Source organism: Coloeus monedula, assembly GCF_965178545.1.
Source record: "Coloeus monedula genome assembly, chromosome: 6".
NCBI lineage: Eukaryota > Metazoa > Chordata > Aves > Passeriformes > Corvidae > Coloeus > Coloeus monedula.
Window position 1 is genome coordinate 61,369,412 of NC_138786.1, and position 17,559 is coordinate 61,386,970.

General features: G+C 43.2%; 1 protein-coding gene across 9 annotated transcripts in view; it reads right to left on the bottom strand.

Annotated features, from left to right (window-relative positions):
* The window catches only part of KTN1 (kinectin 1), a 75,172-nt gene that overhangs the window by 23,758 nt on the left and 33,855 nt on the right, over positions 1-17,559 (bottom strand). For 6 of the 9 annotated variants that reach the window (XM_082283504.1, XM_082283508.1, XM_082283507.1 and 3 more), the window contains exons 7-24: positions 16,316-16,456; positions 14,370-14,476; positions 12,866-12,998; positions 11,822-11,909; positions 11,365-11,531; positions 10,686-10,754; positions 9,095-9,132; positions 8,407-8,497; positions 8,069-8,137; positions 7,318-7,355; positions 7,113-7,203; positions 4,749-4,817; positions 3,647-3,681; positions 3,422-3,512; positions 2,002-2,070; positions 1,094-1,131; positions 387-477; positions 159-227 (exon numbers count right to left, since the gene is read on the bottom strand). In XM_082283504.1, the coding sequence (XP_082139630.1) occupies positions 159-227; positions 387-477; positions 1,094-1,131; positions 2,002-2,070; positions 3,422-3,512; positions 3,647-3,681; positions 4,749-4,817; positions 7,113-7,203; positions 7,318-7,355; positions 8,069-8,137; positions 8,407-8,497; positions 9,095-9,132; positions 10,686-10,754; positions 11,365-11,531; positions 11,822-11,909; positions 12,866-12,998; positions 14,370-14,476; positions 16,316-16,456 (1,494 nt within the window). The remainder of the gene's footprint in view (positions 1-158; positions 228-386; positions 478-1,093; positions 1,132-2,001; positions 2,071-3,421; positions 3,513-3,646; positions 3,682-4,748; positions 4,818-7,112; positions 7,204-7,317; positions 7,356-8,068; positions 8,138-8,406; positions 8,498-9,094; positions 9,133-10,685; positions 10,755-11,364; positions 11,532-11,821; positions 11,910-12,865; positions 12,999-14,369; positions 14,477-16,315; positions 16,457-17,559) is intronic. The other 3 variants (XM_082283509.1, XM_082283506.1, XM_082283505.1) reach the window with 2 other exon arrangements.

Below are 17,559 nucleotides of genomic sequence, written 5' to 3' on the forward strand. Positions count from 1 at the left end.
ATTTCTGGCTATATATCCAAGAAGAGTGGAGCTCTAGCATTAAAAAGTTCCTTACCCAATGACATTCACCAGTGAAACAGAACACACTAGAACAGAAACGAGTGAGCAGCACATCCAAGGCAAGGCTGGTTCACACTGCTGGCACTAAAGTATTTTACCTGTTTTTCCATCTCAAGCTGGGAATTTCCTACTTCTTCTTTCAGAGCCTCTATTTCCTGTGTCAAAGCCTTTTCAATGACAAAACAAGACAGGGTTGGACAATGGAAACACGAAAACGCCACAAAAATGGATGCTACAAATTGATCACTGTAGAATGCCATGCAGTAACAAACAAATGTGGTCGTGGCATCAACACAGAAAGGAAGGCAGGGATTGCACAGAGATACCTGAACAGTCTTCTCCTTGCTTGCTACTTTTAGGATTTCAGCTTGTAGGAGTTCTTCCACTGATTTTATTTTTCCATCCTTCTCGTGGATCCTTAAAAAGCACAGAGAAATGACATTAGCTGGATGAAAAAAATGTGCTACTCAAGCAAACACACAAAATTTGGTTCTGCTATCCCATCACATCCCATCACCAGCCTCTGGGATCCACAGTGGGACCAGGCAGGAGGAACAAATAGGAAAAATAAGACTGGGACTAGTGCGGAACCAGCTGGCTTTACATAACCATCCTAAATAAATACTATTGCAGTCTAAAAATGCAAATCAAGATATCAAGAGTGCCTGGAATGACACACACTTAAAATCAGCCTTCACTGGACATTCCACCGAAGTACTTATCAACTCAAAACTCACACAGCCTCACTCCTTTTAAAGTGCCTATGGAACAAAAATGATTATCTGACAAATCAGAGCAATTCCTCATCTAGTCAAAGTAAGGCTTATGAAATTAACTGCTTAGCAGAGAAGCAACTGGATTTTCAGCAGGTATTGATCTGGTGTGACATGTTTCAAAAATGAAAATGCCTCCTGCCACACACACACTTCACCCAGTTAAAGGCAAATCATTTCAGGGAAGCAATACACTTGTAGTCATGGAATGAAGACAAAGAGAATTAATAATCAGAAATTAAATCTGGGCAGTAACTTACACTTTCTGCAGTTCCTCCACCAGTGATTGGAAGGAAACCTGTTAAAAACAGAGCTTCATCTTAGAAAAAGCAGAACAGAGCAAAACAATCTGTGAACATTAAGGGGTGAGGATAGAGAGTTGGAGCTCTCTGGCACTGGATGAACTATGCAGCAGCCTAATGATTTTATGTATCTGGCTGCTCCTAAGAAAATAAGCTGTCAGTCTCCAGTTCCTAGCAAACCAATAATACCAAGCCTGCTGCAAGTTCCAGGAAAACAAAGGCAAACCCACACCATCTTTACCTGAAGAGGATGAGGTTCAGGACCAGCATTTCATCAGCTACTCTTTAATATTGACACTACTGTACATCTCTTCAGGGTCACGGTGCCTCCCTCTTCCATAACTTATTTTCTAGGAACTAATTGCCCTCCTGAGCTGTCCAAGCAGAGCTGGATGTCAAGGAAAGGCACTTCCTGATCAGCACATCAAAAATGACAACACTGTGACAGCGTCACTGATCAGACACAAGGAGAAGGGGGATAAGTGACACCTGCAGAGTGTGGATTGACACTGGGAACCTCAAACGCTCATCACGAAGCTGAGGCAGTACGAGCTGCCTGCCAGCCAAGCCTGCTGCTCCAGGCTTCTGGAAAAGGAGACCCACAGCAGTTTCAGAGCATGGCAACCTGAAACCAACCCACAGCCAGCACTGACAGGATCCTGCACGTCTGCCCCGCTTCTGACACTTCTGCAAAGGAAATATTTGACAGAAGCATCAGCTCCCAGACCAACACTGAAAGAAAACAGGATGCTTTGCCAACAGGCTTCAAAGGCATCTCCACCTTCTTCCCTTGACTTTTGCAACCACAGCAAGATTCTTTCAGATTTAGTTTAGGTGTAATAAAAGTTTTAGATTAAAAGTACTACCTGCTCCGATTGCTGAATTTGCAGGCTTTGAAGTTCTTTTCTCAGAGATGAATTTTCCGTTCGCAGGGCCTTTGAAAGCAGACACACAGATAATGAAAGACTCATTTGTGGGGGGAAAAAAGTGTTAAGCTTGACAGAAAAGTAATTTCTTTTAGAATAAGTGAAAGACTTTGAAAGTCTCAAAGAGACCCCCCTCTGCAGCTGTTGCAGCCAAAGTATTCAACAAACTAATTATTCACCATGGATAACTTGGAGTGGACACCAATTTATAGGAAATTAGAGCCCAGGTATAGAGCAAGGTGGGAATGCTGTAACTGAGCAGAGAAGTCAGGAAAACAAATGTAACAGATCATGTTCCAGGCCCTCTTCTGGACAGCCCATTTATTTAGATGTATTTACATAATACTGGGTTCTCCCACAGACAGGCTTCACACCACTTTGGGAATACAAATAAAAATTATAACACCACGGGCTTTAACAGTCTAGATCCTACTCTGGAGCCAATAGTAACATCCAAAATATATAAGAATTCAAAGATGCCTTTGTACAGAAACACAGTACAGGAATAAAAAACATATAATCTAAACATGGTCATCAGCATTATTAAAAAATTGTAGATTATTATTTCAAACAAATAATTTGCAAAATACCACCATCCCTGGAGGGATTTAAAAGCCTCGTGGATGTGGCACTTATGGACATGGTTTAGTGATGGGCTTGGCAGTGCTTGGGGGATGGTTGGACTCAATGATCTTAGAGGTCTTTTCAGCCTGAAGAGTTTATGATGTGCTCACAGCTTTGGCTGTTCAGTAACCTCAAGAGTCTGCAACCCCTCCCCAGCACACAGATGTCAACAATGCCCCTGAATTTAGGCACCTTAGGAAAGGGAACATTGCCTTGGCTATGTCCAGGTGGACACAGCTTTCCACCAAAAGGCAGCTCAAAACAACCAGGGATTTCTGTACTGGCTCTCCAGGCTTGTCATCATTACCTTCCTTATAAACAAACAGGAAGGAAATAACTTTACCATCATCCCAGGAGACTCACTAGTTTATAACCCACTTAGCCCTTCCAATTATCAACTAAGCAAAAAAATGCAGGAGTCCCATCATGCCAAGTTTTGACAAAACACCCTTTCCCAAAGACAGATTGATTGGAGATTAAACCAAATGTACAGCTCTAGAGATGCATTCCCTTTTGTCCCAAGGGCATCCTAGCAAAATCTGCCCTAGACTTAGCAGAGAGAAGCATTTATTCTACCCCACTGATGCTCATGCCTAGTCTATCTTACAGAAAAGGTTTTAACCTCATCTCCACGAAGTGCTTTTCCTATTCAGAAGGAATTCACACTGAACCATGAGCACTCCTACATGCACTTTATGTCTACTTCCCCACCAAAAGATGATACAAGGGATTTTACCTTCAGCTCCTCCTCTTTAGTAGCCACCTGGATGAGTCCTGCCTCAAGCAGCTCTTCAACTGTCTTGATTTTATCATCCCTCTCTCTCATGCTGAAAAAGCGAGGGTGAAAATTAGGAAAAAAGAGAGTTTAACTTTGAAGGCAGTTCAGCTATCAACAGTAACCTTACTGCCACCAAAATCTTTATTTTAGCCTCTGACTCAAAACAAAAAAAAAGTTTCTCACCTTTTTTCCATCTGCTCTATCAAGTCTTTGTTTGTCTATGAAGAAAAAAAAAAAATAGAGCCATCATTAATTGGATCAATAATGGTTTGGGATTTAAAAACAAGTAATTGGAAAGCACCAAGTTAACCAGAAGCTTGGTTACATGACTCATCCAGAAAGGAAAACAAAGTAGGGGGAGAAAGTCCTCATGGCATATGTGTCTAATATTGATGCTGGAAAGATGTCAGTCTTTCAGGGGAGGGACAGATCCAGCCCAAATGCCTTGATGGTTTTACACTGATGGACTGGCAGCCAGCTCAGTACCTGAAAAATCAGCCTCTTTTGAGCATTTACCAGAACTACAAGCTCCACCTGAGGCTCACTTGGCAGAACATTCATGATTTCTCAACACCACCACATTGTGAGAGAACAGATGGGAAATATAAACCAGCTTCCAAGAAAAATCACCTCCAGTCTTTGAGACAGGACACCAGATCAGCCAGGCCCAGGGGAGCAGTGGCTGCAAATCTGGCTCTCCACCAGAGGAAAGGAAGCTGTTCCACACAGGGAGCTCCTGACTAGCAGCCACCAACACAGCACAGGAAAAGTTTCCTCTCCTGCAAGTCTTTTTCCAGTGTTTCAGGAAGTTTCCTCATTCCACAATGGTGCAAAGTCAGTGATGTTCACAAGGGCTCTCCCAGAGAACATCCCAAAGGAGATGGAGCTGAACAACACAAAAGCTTTGAATGTGCAGCATCCTGTGAGCACCAGTCTGGCTGCAGCAGGTGAACCATGGGCGAAAATAGAGAACAGGAGGCAAAAAACATCATAGTGTAAAGAGTTTTCTATCTCCAAGGGTCAAAGTGGTTGCAGAAATAAGTTCTTGCTCGTGTTAAGCTATATGAGTCTTCCAAGAAATCCACATTTTGTTTTGACACTCTTGACTAGGTCTACAAGGCAGTCACAACTGCCTTACTTGACCCTCCATGAAAGAGAAAATACCTAAAACAGCATCAGGTTTTGACACCAACTAATCCAGCCTACAGCCAGGTTAAGAAAAAGTACTGAAGAAATTAAAAGCATAGAAGGTATTTGATAAAAGCTCAGCAAACACTGGCTGTACCTGCTCAGACAGAAGAGTCTGCAGCTTCTGAACTTCAGCTTGCAGAGCTGTGTTTTGATCCTTCAAAACCTGGAAGAAAATTGAGGCATTTTATCAGTTCAGAACTGCAGAGCCTAAATACAGTGTTTCCATAATGGCAAAGAGGTAATTAAATAGCACAGAAGTCATTACAGAGAGTTCTTTGGAAGCTACAAGACTACAAAGAGTCCTTTCCTTCTCTGTCTTGCTTTTCTGTGTTAAGGACAAAAGTATTGTCCTTATGTTCCCATGAGAAATTCAGCTGTTACCATCTTTATTCCCTGACAGAGAATCAGACAGTACCAAATGTGAGAAGCTTGGAAAAAAGCTGCTTTGGTTTTCCTCCTAAAGCAGCATCAGCATCATGTCAAGATTTGATAACTGCCTCTTACAAAACACTCCTCTGGCAAAGCAAATGGTCCAAGTTCCCCTTTCTGAGTTCCCTTCAGCTGCCTCCATGCACAGCAAGGAACTGGCAGTCCAGCAGCAGAGAGGTTTGCACAGCTCCCACATTTGGTCTGACCACAGGTTGGGAAGAGGTGGATGGGGAGGACAAACAGACTTTGCCTTTCCTCCTGCATTCTTGCTCCATACAATGGACTCAGCAGCCCTTAATAGACAGTATTTTAAAATCCTCCTCTATGATTGCTTTCTGTCTTTCTAAAGACTTGCTTGGTGCTTTACAAAAGTGAAAAGCAGGACAAGGACACGTGCTCTGTGCTCCAGCCCCAAAGCCTTACAGGGCAAACACAAGCAGGAAGGGACAGCAACAGTGAGGATTAAATGCATTGCTCTGTTTTGAACCCGGTTTTTCCTTCTTTCATGTGCATGGGAAAAAGCAGCACTTCCTTAGGTGGAAGCATTTAGAACAGCACTGGTCTGGTTTCTGTTTGGGATCAAAGAGAAGAGGCAGGGGAGAGAAGCAGTGCACATGATATTCATGCTGAGAGCACAGTGTGGATTTCTGCACCATCATGATGATGATGATGATCTGTACTCAGTTCTCTATTCACTTCCCAAGAACTGCTGGAACTGCCTGCAGGTGATTTTTGCCATTACTCAGCACTGAACTGATTACAGAACATACCCATTCACAACACCTCCAAGGCCTTTTTCCTGGGTAACAGTTACTACAGAAACCATCACACTAAAACGATGCTCATATTCCCTCTCACATTCATTTTCACTTCACCTACCATTTTATAATGTTTCACCACACTGAAAGCCCTCAGAGTGTCACTAACTTGCAACTTGCCTGCTTACTCCAGCTTGCCATCTCTTCCCACTCTCCTTTCCACAGTTTATACACCTGTGACCCAGCCCACACTTCACTGATGACTCAATCACCAGCTTTATTCCAAAAATCACCTGAAATTGTACTTTGTTTCCTACTCCATTAATAGAACAAGCTTCTTCCCTCTTATTCTCTGACAGCTTAGAGAAACTACAGAGCCTTGGAAAGGGACTCTCATCAAAACCTCTTTGAAAGTGTCACTTTAATACAAGAATCAAGTTTACTACCTGCTTCAAAGAGCTCCAGGAGACTCCAGAGGCTTCTCCTACAAAAGCATCCTGCCTCTGCCACTGCCCACTCACTCTGTCCCACACTAGCAAATTCCCCAAGGTGACAGTGGGAGGTTCAGAGGGACTGACCTCACACCAGAAACATCAGAAGAGCAGCAGCACCCACCAAGGGCTTTAAAGGAGTTAAATGGATGGAGTCATCACCTCTCTTGGGAAGCAGGGCTGTTTGTAACAGCCCAAGTTCAGAAGAAAAGGCCAAGGAGGCAGAGGGCAAAGAGGAATTAAGCTGCTCTCTGCACACACCACATAGAAACAAGCAGCAGCTTTGCTGTGCAGACCCCAGATGTCAGAACAAAAGCTTCAGCAGTTTAGCTGCAGCCTTATGAGAAACAATCTGGAAGGAGGCAGAACTAAAATAAGCATTTTTACATCTGCCTTGACAGAAAACAGAGGCTTGGTATGATAATCCAAGCAACAAAGGCTCCAAACAAGAGCACCAAGGCCTTGAAAGGCACATTTGTGGGTGGAATGCAGGAAAATCAATACAGTTTTTACTGTACAACCTCCTCTATCAGAATTCAAAGCCCTCACTCTCCACAACTGCAGACACTGCATTTAACTTGTGTTATCCCACCTCTCACTCTGCTGCACAGTCTGCTACTGCGACATCCCACACTGCTCCTGCCTTACAAACACAATACTGTAATTTACCTTAGCACCCAAAAGTCAGTCTTATTTCACTGTTCTACAGGTGCTTCACAACCTCTGGAGCCTGGAAAACGTACTGAAAACAAGCACAAAAACACCTGTTCTGTATCTTACCTTGAATTCTTCTTTTGTGTTTGAAATCTGCGTGAGTTCTTCTCGAAGCTGATCTTCAAGAGTTCTTATTTTGTCATCTTTTATGTGAATGCTGAGACACAGCAGAACAGTTAAACACGTCCCCATCCAAGTCTTACAAAAAGCATCATTGAAAAGAACATAAAAGACTGATAAACATTGTTTATCAAATCCCAGAGCCATTTACCTTTTCTGCATCCTTTCCAGCTCATGTGCAGCAGCAGCCTAGATATAAAGAGGATTAACACAGACTTAGGATACATCACATGATTCAATCAACCTTTCATTCCACAATATTAAAAAGCCAGAACAACTCATTTGGCCTCCCAGCACATGACTGAAATCAAGAGTGAAAGGGGTAAGCTTGTCTTCATGCACTTTTACAACACCAATCTACAAGCATGCAATTGCACAAAGGGAATGATCTCCAAGAGATTCATTTGACAACTGGGATTATCTCTAATTAAACACTTCATTTCCACTTCTGTAATGAACAGACCACATAGCAGCAACACAGGGACAGCATCTTGTTTGGCTCTAAAAACATCTCTGTGGTGAGGAAGGGGGGCTGTGTGCTTTGGGGGGGCTTTTGGGGGGGTTGTTTATGAATCTTGTATGCAAATGCCAGGCCTGCACATTCCCAGTGTTCACTCCTGTGAAGTGTCCTGCACTCTGTGTGCCTGAAAATCTAAACCAACCAAGCAAAATGCTTCAGTAACTTGGATATCCAAGCACAAGACTTTGCTGGTGAAGGAGGGGAAAGAATTAGTCCTCCCACCAGCTCTGAGAACACCAGGGAATCAGATATTAGCCCAATCCGGAAGCCTCACACCATTAATGTGCTTAAGCAGAGCTTGCTTAAAAGCCAACAGATCTGCATTTGCATTTATGACAGAATAGGTACTGGGAAGGGAGCAAAGTCAAAACAACTGCTTTACCTGTTCATTTGTCAGAGCCTGTAACTTCTGTACTTCTGATTTCAGGGAGAGGTTCATATTCTGTAAGACCTGAAGGAAGGAAAAAAAAGAAATATATATGCAGTTCATACACAGAGAGTATTTCACTCTCCAGGGCGACATTTCAGGGTATTTTTTGATGGAAAATCCTCAAGTTTCCTTAACAACAGCTTTCCCAGCATCTAGCATTGCCTAGAAGAGCAGACCTGTACCTGAAAAGGCTGTTTCTACACCCCAAGAGGGCAGCCTTGGGGGCTTCATTTTGTACAAGCAGCCAGCGAGCCTCTCCCTGGATCAGCTGGCACATGCTTTTATTATACCTTGAGCTCTTCCTCCTTGCTGGTTAAGTTGGCACGTTCATTGCCTAATGAGTCCTCCATCTGCTTTATCTGTTTGTCCTTCTCTGCAATCCTGCACAAGGGAGAAACAGGGACAGATCAGTACAAAAGACTCTTCTGGATGGAAGTGGTGCAGGAAGCATCAAGCTAAACCCAAAATACACCCTGGCCCTTTAGTCCAGCTCCTGCTCTAAATCCTGCTGACTGTACACTTTGGGTCCAAAAGCTTTTCCATTTTAAATGTTGTCTGCTTGCCAAAACATTTATGAGACATTCCCTAGTTCTGAAACACAACTACCACCCGACCTCCCAGAGGGAGAACCCTCCTGGCACAGCCCCACAGCCCAAATAGTAACAATTCTCATGGTCATGCACATTCCTGCACGCTGCACTGACCCTGCACACAGGCAGGGGTAAACAACAGAGGAGATGCTGCTTTCTCTGGAGCTCAGAGCTACAGCAGACTCCAAACCTGAGGCCAGACACGGAAGGGAAATCCGTAGGAAGCGGTTTCCCAGCTCCCAGGTTGATCTCATGAGAAGCTGAAAGCACAGACAGCAACATTTCCTTTACCAGTCCCTCCCACATGCTCTGCACGTGAGTGGAGGGAAGGTGGCAGGCACTGAAAGCCACTAACACCTCCCAAATCCCAGAGGAAACGGATGCTCACACTTTGTGAAGTTCTTCTGCCAGGACTGAAGCTGAGGTCTGCAGGAGGAAAAAAAAAATAAAAACAAATAACTGGAAGTAAAGCAAGTCAAAGAATCCTCATCTAGAGTGAGCCAGGAATAGCATTTGTGTGCTTATTGTAAACTGGCACAGGATGCTTCCAACTATTTCCTGGCTAAGGAACATTGAAGGAATACCAGCACATACCAATGTCCCTTCCCCTCTGGCCTAATGCAACATGAAGGGAAGAAAGACCCCTGTTATTTGTCCTTCACTAGATTCAAACAAGCCACAGGGTTCACCAGCACTTCCCTCCCAGGAACGAAGTGCTTTATGGGACATTCTGCTGACAAACCACTCAAATGAAGAAAAAAGAAGAAAACCCTGCACAGTGTATCAGGAGTTGTGCTGGGAACAGAAACAGCACCATAAAACCAGCAAGGGGCGTTTTTCCCTCTGGAAAAAGCCTGTCCCTGTGCTGTCACACACAACAGGACAAGGGAGACCCATCACACTGCTTATGAAGGCCTCAATGGACCTCTGCAGACTGTGACAGAACTTCCATGTTCACAATTCCAGTCCCTCTTAATAACTAAAAGATATCCAGAGCAGGATCCAGTCCCAACTCACTTCTCCAAAGTGTCATTTGCACATCCACTGTCCATGGTGGAAAAACTTGCCTGAATTTTCATGGCCAGTTGGAGCTACCTGGGGAAAGCACACACCTCCAACATGCTCCCGCTGTAACTCAGAGCTAAAAAGTAAAATTTCCCTAGGAATTTATTTCCAAAGCCCTTAAAGGACTGGGATGAGAGGAGCAGGCCATGAAGATGCTGTAAATCCAGAGTGGCTCTTCCCTCACTACTCTCCTCACTCAATAGGTTAAAGCACTTCAAGCAAAGCCAGATTTTCAGCCTGATGTCAAATTTAATCAAATTCCATCGAGCACACCCACGATTAAAAGAAGACAGCACCCACACTTGTGCCCCCAAAGCCTGCCTGAGCTGATTTCTGTGACCCTCCTCTACATGGAAGCAACTCCAGTGATCCTAAGGCTTTAGACAGTGTTTACAACAGAAATAATGTCTCAAAACAACTAGTCAAACCAAAATTTTAAAGACTAAAATAACTGAGAAAGGCATTCTGCAGGTTTGGTGGGGTTTTGGTGTGATTTTCTTTTTTTTTCTTCTTCTGCATAGAAATCAGCACTAAAATGAACAGACGGCTTCATACAGTAGCTACCACAAGGGAAAAAGCACAATCAGGTGGTTCACAGGAGGACTACAGAAAAACCAGAAGAACCACAAGACAGAATTGTAGACATGCAAAGTTACAGCAAAAAAACCATTGAAAAAGGTACCCTACCCTTTAGTTATAAATGAAAGCCATTATGGGAGAAAATAAGTGGATTTTCCCCCCCCAAAAAAGAAAGAAGCCTAAAGTTCTAAAAGTGTTTAAGAAACATTAGAAAAGAGGATGCTAACAATTCTCTGTTTTCAGCATTACATCTCATACCCAGCTACAAAAAGTCTTACTTTTAATGAAAGTTCACAAGTCATGACTACAAAAGAAAGTCTGAGAACATGCTGTACCTGGGCTGCCATTTGTGAATGAAACTTCTGAAGCTGAGCATTCAAAGCATCATTCTGCTCTATCAGCTCCTTGTAAGAGAGCACAGAAAGAAAAGCAGGCTGAGATCTGCAGCTACTTGACCTCTGCTAGGATTAGCTTTTAGCCATGATTATGTTAGTAAGAACAGTTCAGCATTGACATGTCAGACACTTTACAAAAGATGCCAGTTTTTTCTCCCCACTACAGCCAACCAGTTAGAGTGGAAGCACCAGAACTTGTTCTGTATCAAGGAAAAGTATTCCCAGCTCCACCGTAATCCATCTGGTTTCCCTGAAGCCCTCAAGAATTTATGTCCACCCTGCCTCTCACCACCTGATGCCAGGAGGAGGGAGATCAACAAATATCAAAGGTTCATGGCTGCTGTCCCAGGGTGTTCCCCAGACCATGGACCATTTCACAGCTTGGGAAATGGGGTCAGCACCTTTTCCTGACTTGCCCCAAGTGCTTCTCAGGTGTGAGGTGGCCCCACACCTCCTCACAGCACCACACAGGAGGTGTCACTTCACAAGCAGAGTTTTTTCATCCTTTATTCAGTGGGAAAGCCTTACTAAAGCAGCATTTCAGGGATATTTCTGCGTTTCCACAGACACAAAGTGAGAGGAAAAACCCCAAACCCTTAAAACACTTGAGCAATACTACCTGCACCTGCATTTGCATGGAGTCCTCCTCAGAAGCTCTCTTTTGCTCAGCCTCCAATAACTGCAGCATCCTCTGCTCCAGCTGCTGTTTTGACACCATTGTATCAGTAAGTTTACTGTGCAAGCTCTGGATTTCATTGTCTTTGGCCACAAGCTTATTCTGCACATCTGTAGCAGAAATGTCAGGATTTTAATTCAGAAGTCAATATTTAACTTTGGGGGAAATCATTTTCACTGTAAACAGGGAGGCTGATTAGGAGCCTCACTCCAACAAGCCAAGGTTCAGCTCCCCCATCAGCATTCAGACTACCCGGGGTCCCAACACACACCTTCCCCAGGGTGCTGAAGCAGGGCTGACTCCACCTGAGCTTGATTTAAGATATTTACTCAAAAATGTCCTTTTTTAACAAATGGCAACAGCCAGCTCACTGCAGTAAGCATTATTTTGTGATACATGCCTTGCTGTGCTGCTTCGTGTTCTGCTGTTCTTTTCCTGAGATAAGCCTGGATTTCTTCCCATCTTCTCTCTGCTTCCTGCTGCTGGACCTTCACATTGAAGAAAGAGTTGATGAAAAGAAGTCTAACCTTTAATTTATTTTTGAAGCATTCAGAGTGCTTCTCCTCAGTGCTATTCCCAAAACATACAGCAATGAAGTGAAATTGGTTCTTGTTTCCATTAGGGCACATCTGAGACAGAGTGCTCTGTAATCCTCCTCCTAGACTAGTTTAGCCTATTAATTTGAAAGGCAAATTGTGAACAGGATTTCATTATAGGCTCTTAACAGAATGGTTTCTGTAATATGAAAATGTAGCATCTTTGCCGTGATAGTTCAGAATTAACACCAGAAGCCAGACCAGCCAAGCATTACATAAATCTGCATCCAGTAATTAAAACATCTTAACTCTAGATACCAATTCTGCACCTGCCAAGGCAAAAGGCAGGGAGAACTTCTGGTATGTAAGATTTAATTGCAAATATTAAAGAAATAATGAGCTCTGGATTGCCATTCTCACCTGAAGACACTTTCTCTTCTAAAAAAAAAAAGCAGCAAAAGACTTTTTCTTCCAAAGAAATTGAAAGAGATTCATCCAGAAGCCAGTCCACTTACATTTTAACTCTTGAAAAAGTATATTTATTTTCAAAATTAAGCATACATTTAAGCAAAAGCACATAGCTTCAAATAAAAACCACACAAGGACAATGTCATCTGGATGAATGGCTCCGAAGTATCAACTCTTGTTGGAATTGTACTCTCACAGAAAGCAAAGTAAAAAGCTAAACTGGTGATGTTGAAAAGATATTTACCTGGAAGGTAAGTTTCACTTCACAGGGAGATCTGTAATCATTCAAAACCCAGTGCACTGAATAAAAACATTAAATAAACCCCTAGGCTGGCTCAGCCCATCTGAAACAAGCAGCTAAAGCAATTCCCACACGCCTCACATCCCGGCTCACATAAAATCCTGAGCACAACCTGACAGGCAGAGAAAACCCCAGGCACCTTCAGCTGAGCCACTGCCTGCTCTGCATTCTTCTTCTGGAGCTCCTCTTGCTGCAGTTTGCTGCTCTTCTCCCCCAGCTCGTTCATCAGCCTCGCGTAGTCCTGGCGCAGCTTGTTCAGCTCAGCCGACTGCCTGAAAACAAACATTTCCACAGGGCTTTTCTACAACGAGCAAAGGCCACAACAGCACCTACTCAAATGTCAACAGCCAGTCCCGTATTTGCAACCAAAGGGCTGTACAGGGTGGGTTTGGGGCATTTCTCCCCCCCCCCCCCCCAAACTGTTTCATCCTAGGAAAGGGATAAGGTACTCTGGCCACAGCAGCAAAACACATCGCTCCTGGCCATCAGCACAACTCAGTAGCTACAACCCAGGGTCAGAAACAAAAGGTCAGCAATAAGCCACAAGCACCAGTTCCCTGAAGAGGTTTGCAAGCTGACTGCTATGATTTGGGCAGGCTGATGTAAACCAGAGAGACTGAGCATAAGGAAAGGTCTCACACTGAAATTCACATTCTCTTCCTCTTCCCATAAAGGATTATTGATCTCAGGCTTGCTCAGGACTATTCCTCCTGGACTAACTGCAGACATTTCTTCAGACTATTTGCTGCCTCCTGGCCTTGACCTGACTATTAACTTATGGAGGTATCTGATGCACTTTCTCGGCAGGGAGAGAAGATGTATTTGTTCAGCCCGAGGGAAGAATTCTAAGAGGCTCCCCCTTTGTGCCTAAGCAAGTAAAAAGCATTTCATGTTTATCTCAAGTTTGCTTGAATTAAGGCCTTCTAAGGATTACTGTCTAAAAGATAATGATGCTTCATTTAAATGAACAGGGCCCCTAAAACCAGGGTTCCACACCCTTCTCTCACCACTTGACATTCCAGACTCCAACAGTAACAAATATCTGATATCAAAGATCTCGTCAGTTTTGTCTTCTACACACCTTACAAGGGTGCTCAGCTTTTACCACAATGGACAAAAGGAGCAGCTCAGGGGCAGCCTAAGTTGTAACTTAACTCACTATAGACAAAACTTGGAGATACCTTTTTTTCTTGCTCCAAACATTTACACCACAAGCAGATAAATCCGAGTGCCACCCCAGCAGTACCAGTAACTGCAGGGTATTGATACTGATCTCTAAGTTTAGAGCTGCTGTTCTCCCAAGAGGTCACAATCAGCACCTCTCCTAAAGCCCCAGGGGAAGGATACACACCCTGCCAAAAACAGTAACTGTGCCTAAGCACTGCTGCACTGTTTCATTCAAAGCCTCAGCAATACAGCCTAAAAGCTCAGGCTTCAAGTTGAAAAAAAAGGTAATTATTTGCTCTGAAAGCCCTGGCTCAATGCAAACACCACCAGCTACCTGTCCAGCCCAAAACATTTGTGTTCCCAGCTTAATCACTAATTCAGAGACAGCCAAGGACTTGGAAACAAAAGGAGAAGCCAGAACAACTCTTCAGAGGAGGCTCAAAAACACCCAGAGTTCTGAGTAGCTGCCAACATACTTGCTCTCCATTTGATTGGTGGAAGTACTGACAGCATCTCTCAGGATACCATTTTCCTGCTTCAGGTGGCTTATTTCTGCCTCCATCTGCTCACGGAGTTGCTGGAACTGATGGGGAAACAAAGTCAATTCTGTAAAAGATTAAGCTAAGGAGCAATAAAAACAAAAAAAACCCCAGCTTGTAGCAGCAGGTAAGATACCACAACAGTTTCAGTAAATAAAACTAAGTGGATTTTTGGGAGAAGGGGAGCTTTGTTCCCTCTCACACACCCCTTCTTAAATTAAACTGTGCTACTGAGACCCTCATGCTCAAACCAAAGCACAGGTTTCCTTTTATATCAGTGCATCGACCTATTTATCAAGGCAACCTTTTTTATTGTTTAAAAGACTACATAAGTGTTACTCAGAATACCAATTGCTCAGCCACACAAGTTGAGGTATTTATCAATAACTGGATATCAATATGTTACTTTTCCAAAGGGAAATAAAACAAACGTGCTGTAAGTTATCATTAGAAGTTTACAAAGCCTTTAAACAAAGCAGAAAAAGTAACAAAAACTAAAAATGCATGGATTATAGCATGCAAACTGCAAAAGGCATCTAATCTAATAACCTAATATTCTGATTTTCAGCAAGGTTCCAAACTGAGGCAGAAAGAAGCCCTGATAACCCAAGGTTCAGGATAGTGTGAACAAAATCAAAAGACAGGATTCAAAGGGAAAAAAAATGGACTCTACATATGCAGACAACAGCAGAGCTGGTCTTGGAGTCAAAAGTCTGGTCTGAAAATCCTCAGGGGCACACAACACTCTTCCTTTATCAGTGCCAGTTTGTAGGTATGGCTGACACCGTTCCAAGATACCATTCATCAAGTGGCTGATTCATCAATGAGCATTTCTTACATTAAAAAAATCCAAATAAAAGTTTGTGTAACAACCACAGCAGCAGGGAGCAGTCCCTTGTAGGGCAGCCACCTCCAGCTCTGCACCAACAAATGGAACAAGCTGGGCCTTGGACGTTTATTGGGGGGGTCTTTTCCTTGCCTACTTCGTTTTTTAATGCCAACAAGAGAAGCGGAGGCACAAACCCCACAAAACTGGAAGCTGTGACCATTTTCAGCTCCTCTGCCATGCTGCAGCACATCAGCAGAGGGAGCAGGACCGGAGCACTGGATCTTTTGTATTTCCTTTCTCCAGCTCAGCCCGGCACTGCAGCACTTGCTAAAGCCTCCCAGGTGTGCCCAGGTCTCCTTCCCCTTCCCCAGCCAGCAGCAAGACCCTCTAATTGTCCAGTTATTTACACAAGTTCCATGGACGTTTCCTCTGCTCCAAAACCGCAGAGATGCTACTCTCCAAAGTGCCAAGACAGAGGATACAACATGAAAGTTGGGGAGTTCACATGTTGGGCTCAATGCTGTGACACGCATACAGAAAAAAAAACCTTCTAGAATGAAATCTAAGCAGTTAAATTGGTATAAGAAGGGCCATTTTGCTTAGAAAAATCTAAGTTAAACTTTTTAATCTGATGAAACAAACCCTTCTAAGGTCACTCCATAAAGCAACTACAACAGAAAGTAACAGGAGGCTTAAAAAAATACAAGTGTCTGCTCTTCAAATATTTCCAGCAAAGCACTCCCCCAGGCAATGATATTTCATGTGTATTATGCTACACCATCACTCTGTACTATAATCTTAAAGATATTTATCTGCTGGTAAATGATCATCAGCATTAGTGGCTCCCTTAAGCTGGGTATTTCAATTAGATTTTACACTTTAATTGAATAACATTTCAGCAGAACACCAGAAAGGGAAAGTAACTAGATCAGGGACCAGCTGCCTAGCCAGCACTGGGCTTTACACACCACAAAAGTCACCTGTGAGAACTCCCTGTCTTTTTTTTAAGTCAGAAAGCTGCCACAAAGTTTTGCAGTGACTTCTCAGCATTTACCTTTATCTTCATCTGCTGAGACTCTTGGTAGCTGACGTGGATTTTGCTCTGGAAGGTGCCGTGTTCCTTCTCCAGAGCGTTGATGCGCTCTCGCATCTTGGCCGTGAGCAAACCATTCCTCTCCTTCTCTGCAACCAGCTCCTTGGGTGGGAAGTAACAGGAAAAGGGAAACAAGTAATCCACTGCTCCTTTCTAAAGGCTAAGAGTCTTTAAGATAACTAAAAATACAGCAAGCGTGCATCAAAATCAAAATCAGCATTGATCTTCACTCAGCAAATTCACAGTATCAGACCAAACTTCCAAAACCTTATGATGATCCTAAATCATCATAAATCTCACATTTATTAAAAAGTTTACCAATTTAAAACACTGATCTTCTGTTGTCTCAAAGAGATGGGAGTCTTTTTTCTATCTCTGACCAAATCACAGAGTTCTAACAACTAAAACCACGGGTGTATCACAGAGGGCAGAGTTTAGATTTTCATCCCAAGGTTAGCAAAATGGAAGAACACAGGTAAAGCACCATGGCAAAATAGAGCACTTTAGAGCAAAATAATTGCTTTGTAGCAGGTTGCAAAGCCAACAGCTTTGCCACAGGAGATGGGCTATTAGTGCACTACAAAGGCCAGAGAAGCCCTGAATCCCACCAGCATGATGCCATATTATAGCTTTCAGATGAAAATACACATTGCTTTTTAATCTTTTATTAGCCAGTAATTCAACCCAGACACCTGAGAAATCCACAGAGCTGCTCCTCTGCAATATAAATGCACTTGCTGTAGTAAGCAAAAACATTAAGTGCAGCTTTCAGCAGCTCCCATCACACAAAAAGGAATTTCTACCACCCAAGCTTCAGGTGTTTCCAGCCACACAGCTCCTAACAGTGCCAGGGAGCCCTGACATAATGTAAGTGCTCTAAATTATTAGCCTGAATACCCTCCATCTCTTCAGAGTAGTTACAGTTTTTTTCACCTTTTAGTTTAAATAAGAGCTATTCTGTCTTGTAGATCAAACTCAGTTTTAAGCCACTTCTGCAAATACAATCTAGACAGCTTGACACAAATCTTTCTCCATGTTATTTTTAATTAAGATGCAACTAAAAGAAGAGCACCAGGACACACTGCAGCTTCTTCTATCCCTACACCAATCCCACTACTCACTTGCAGTCCTCAGTAACCCAGCTACCCTGTCAGGGCAGAACCAGAGATCCTGGGAAGATTAACTTTCCACGAGCTTCTGTTTTG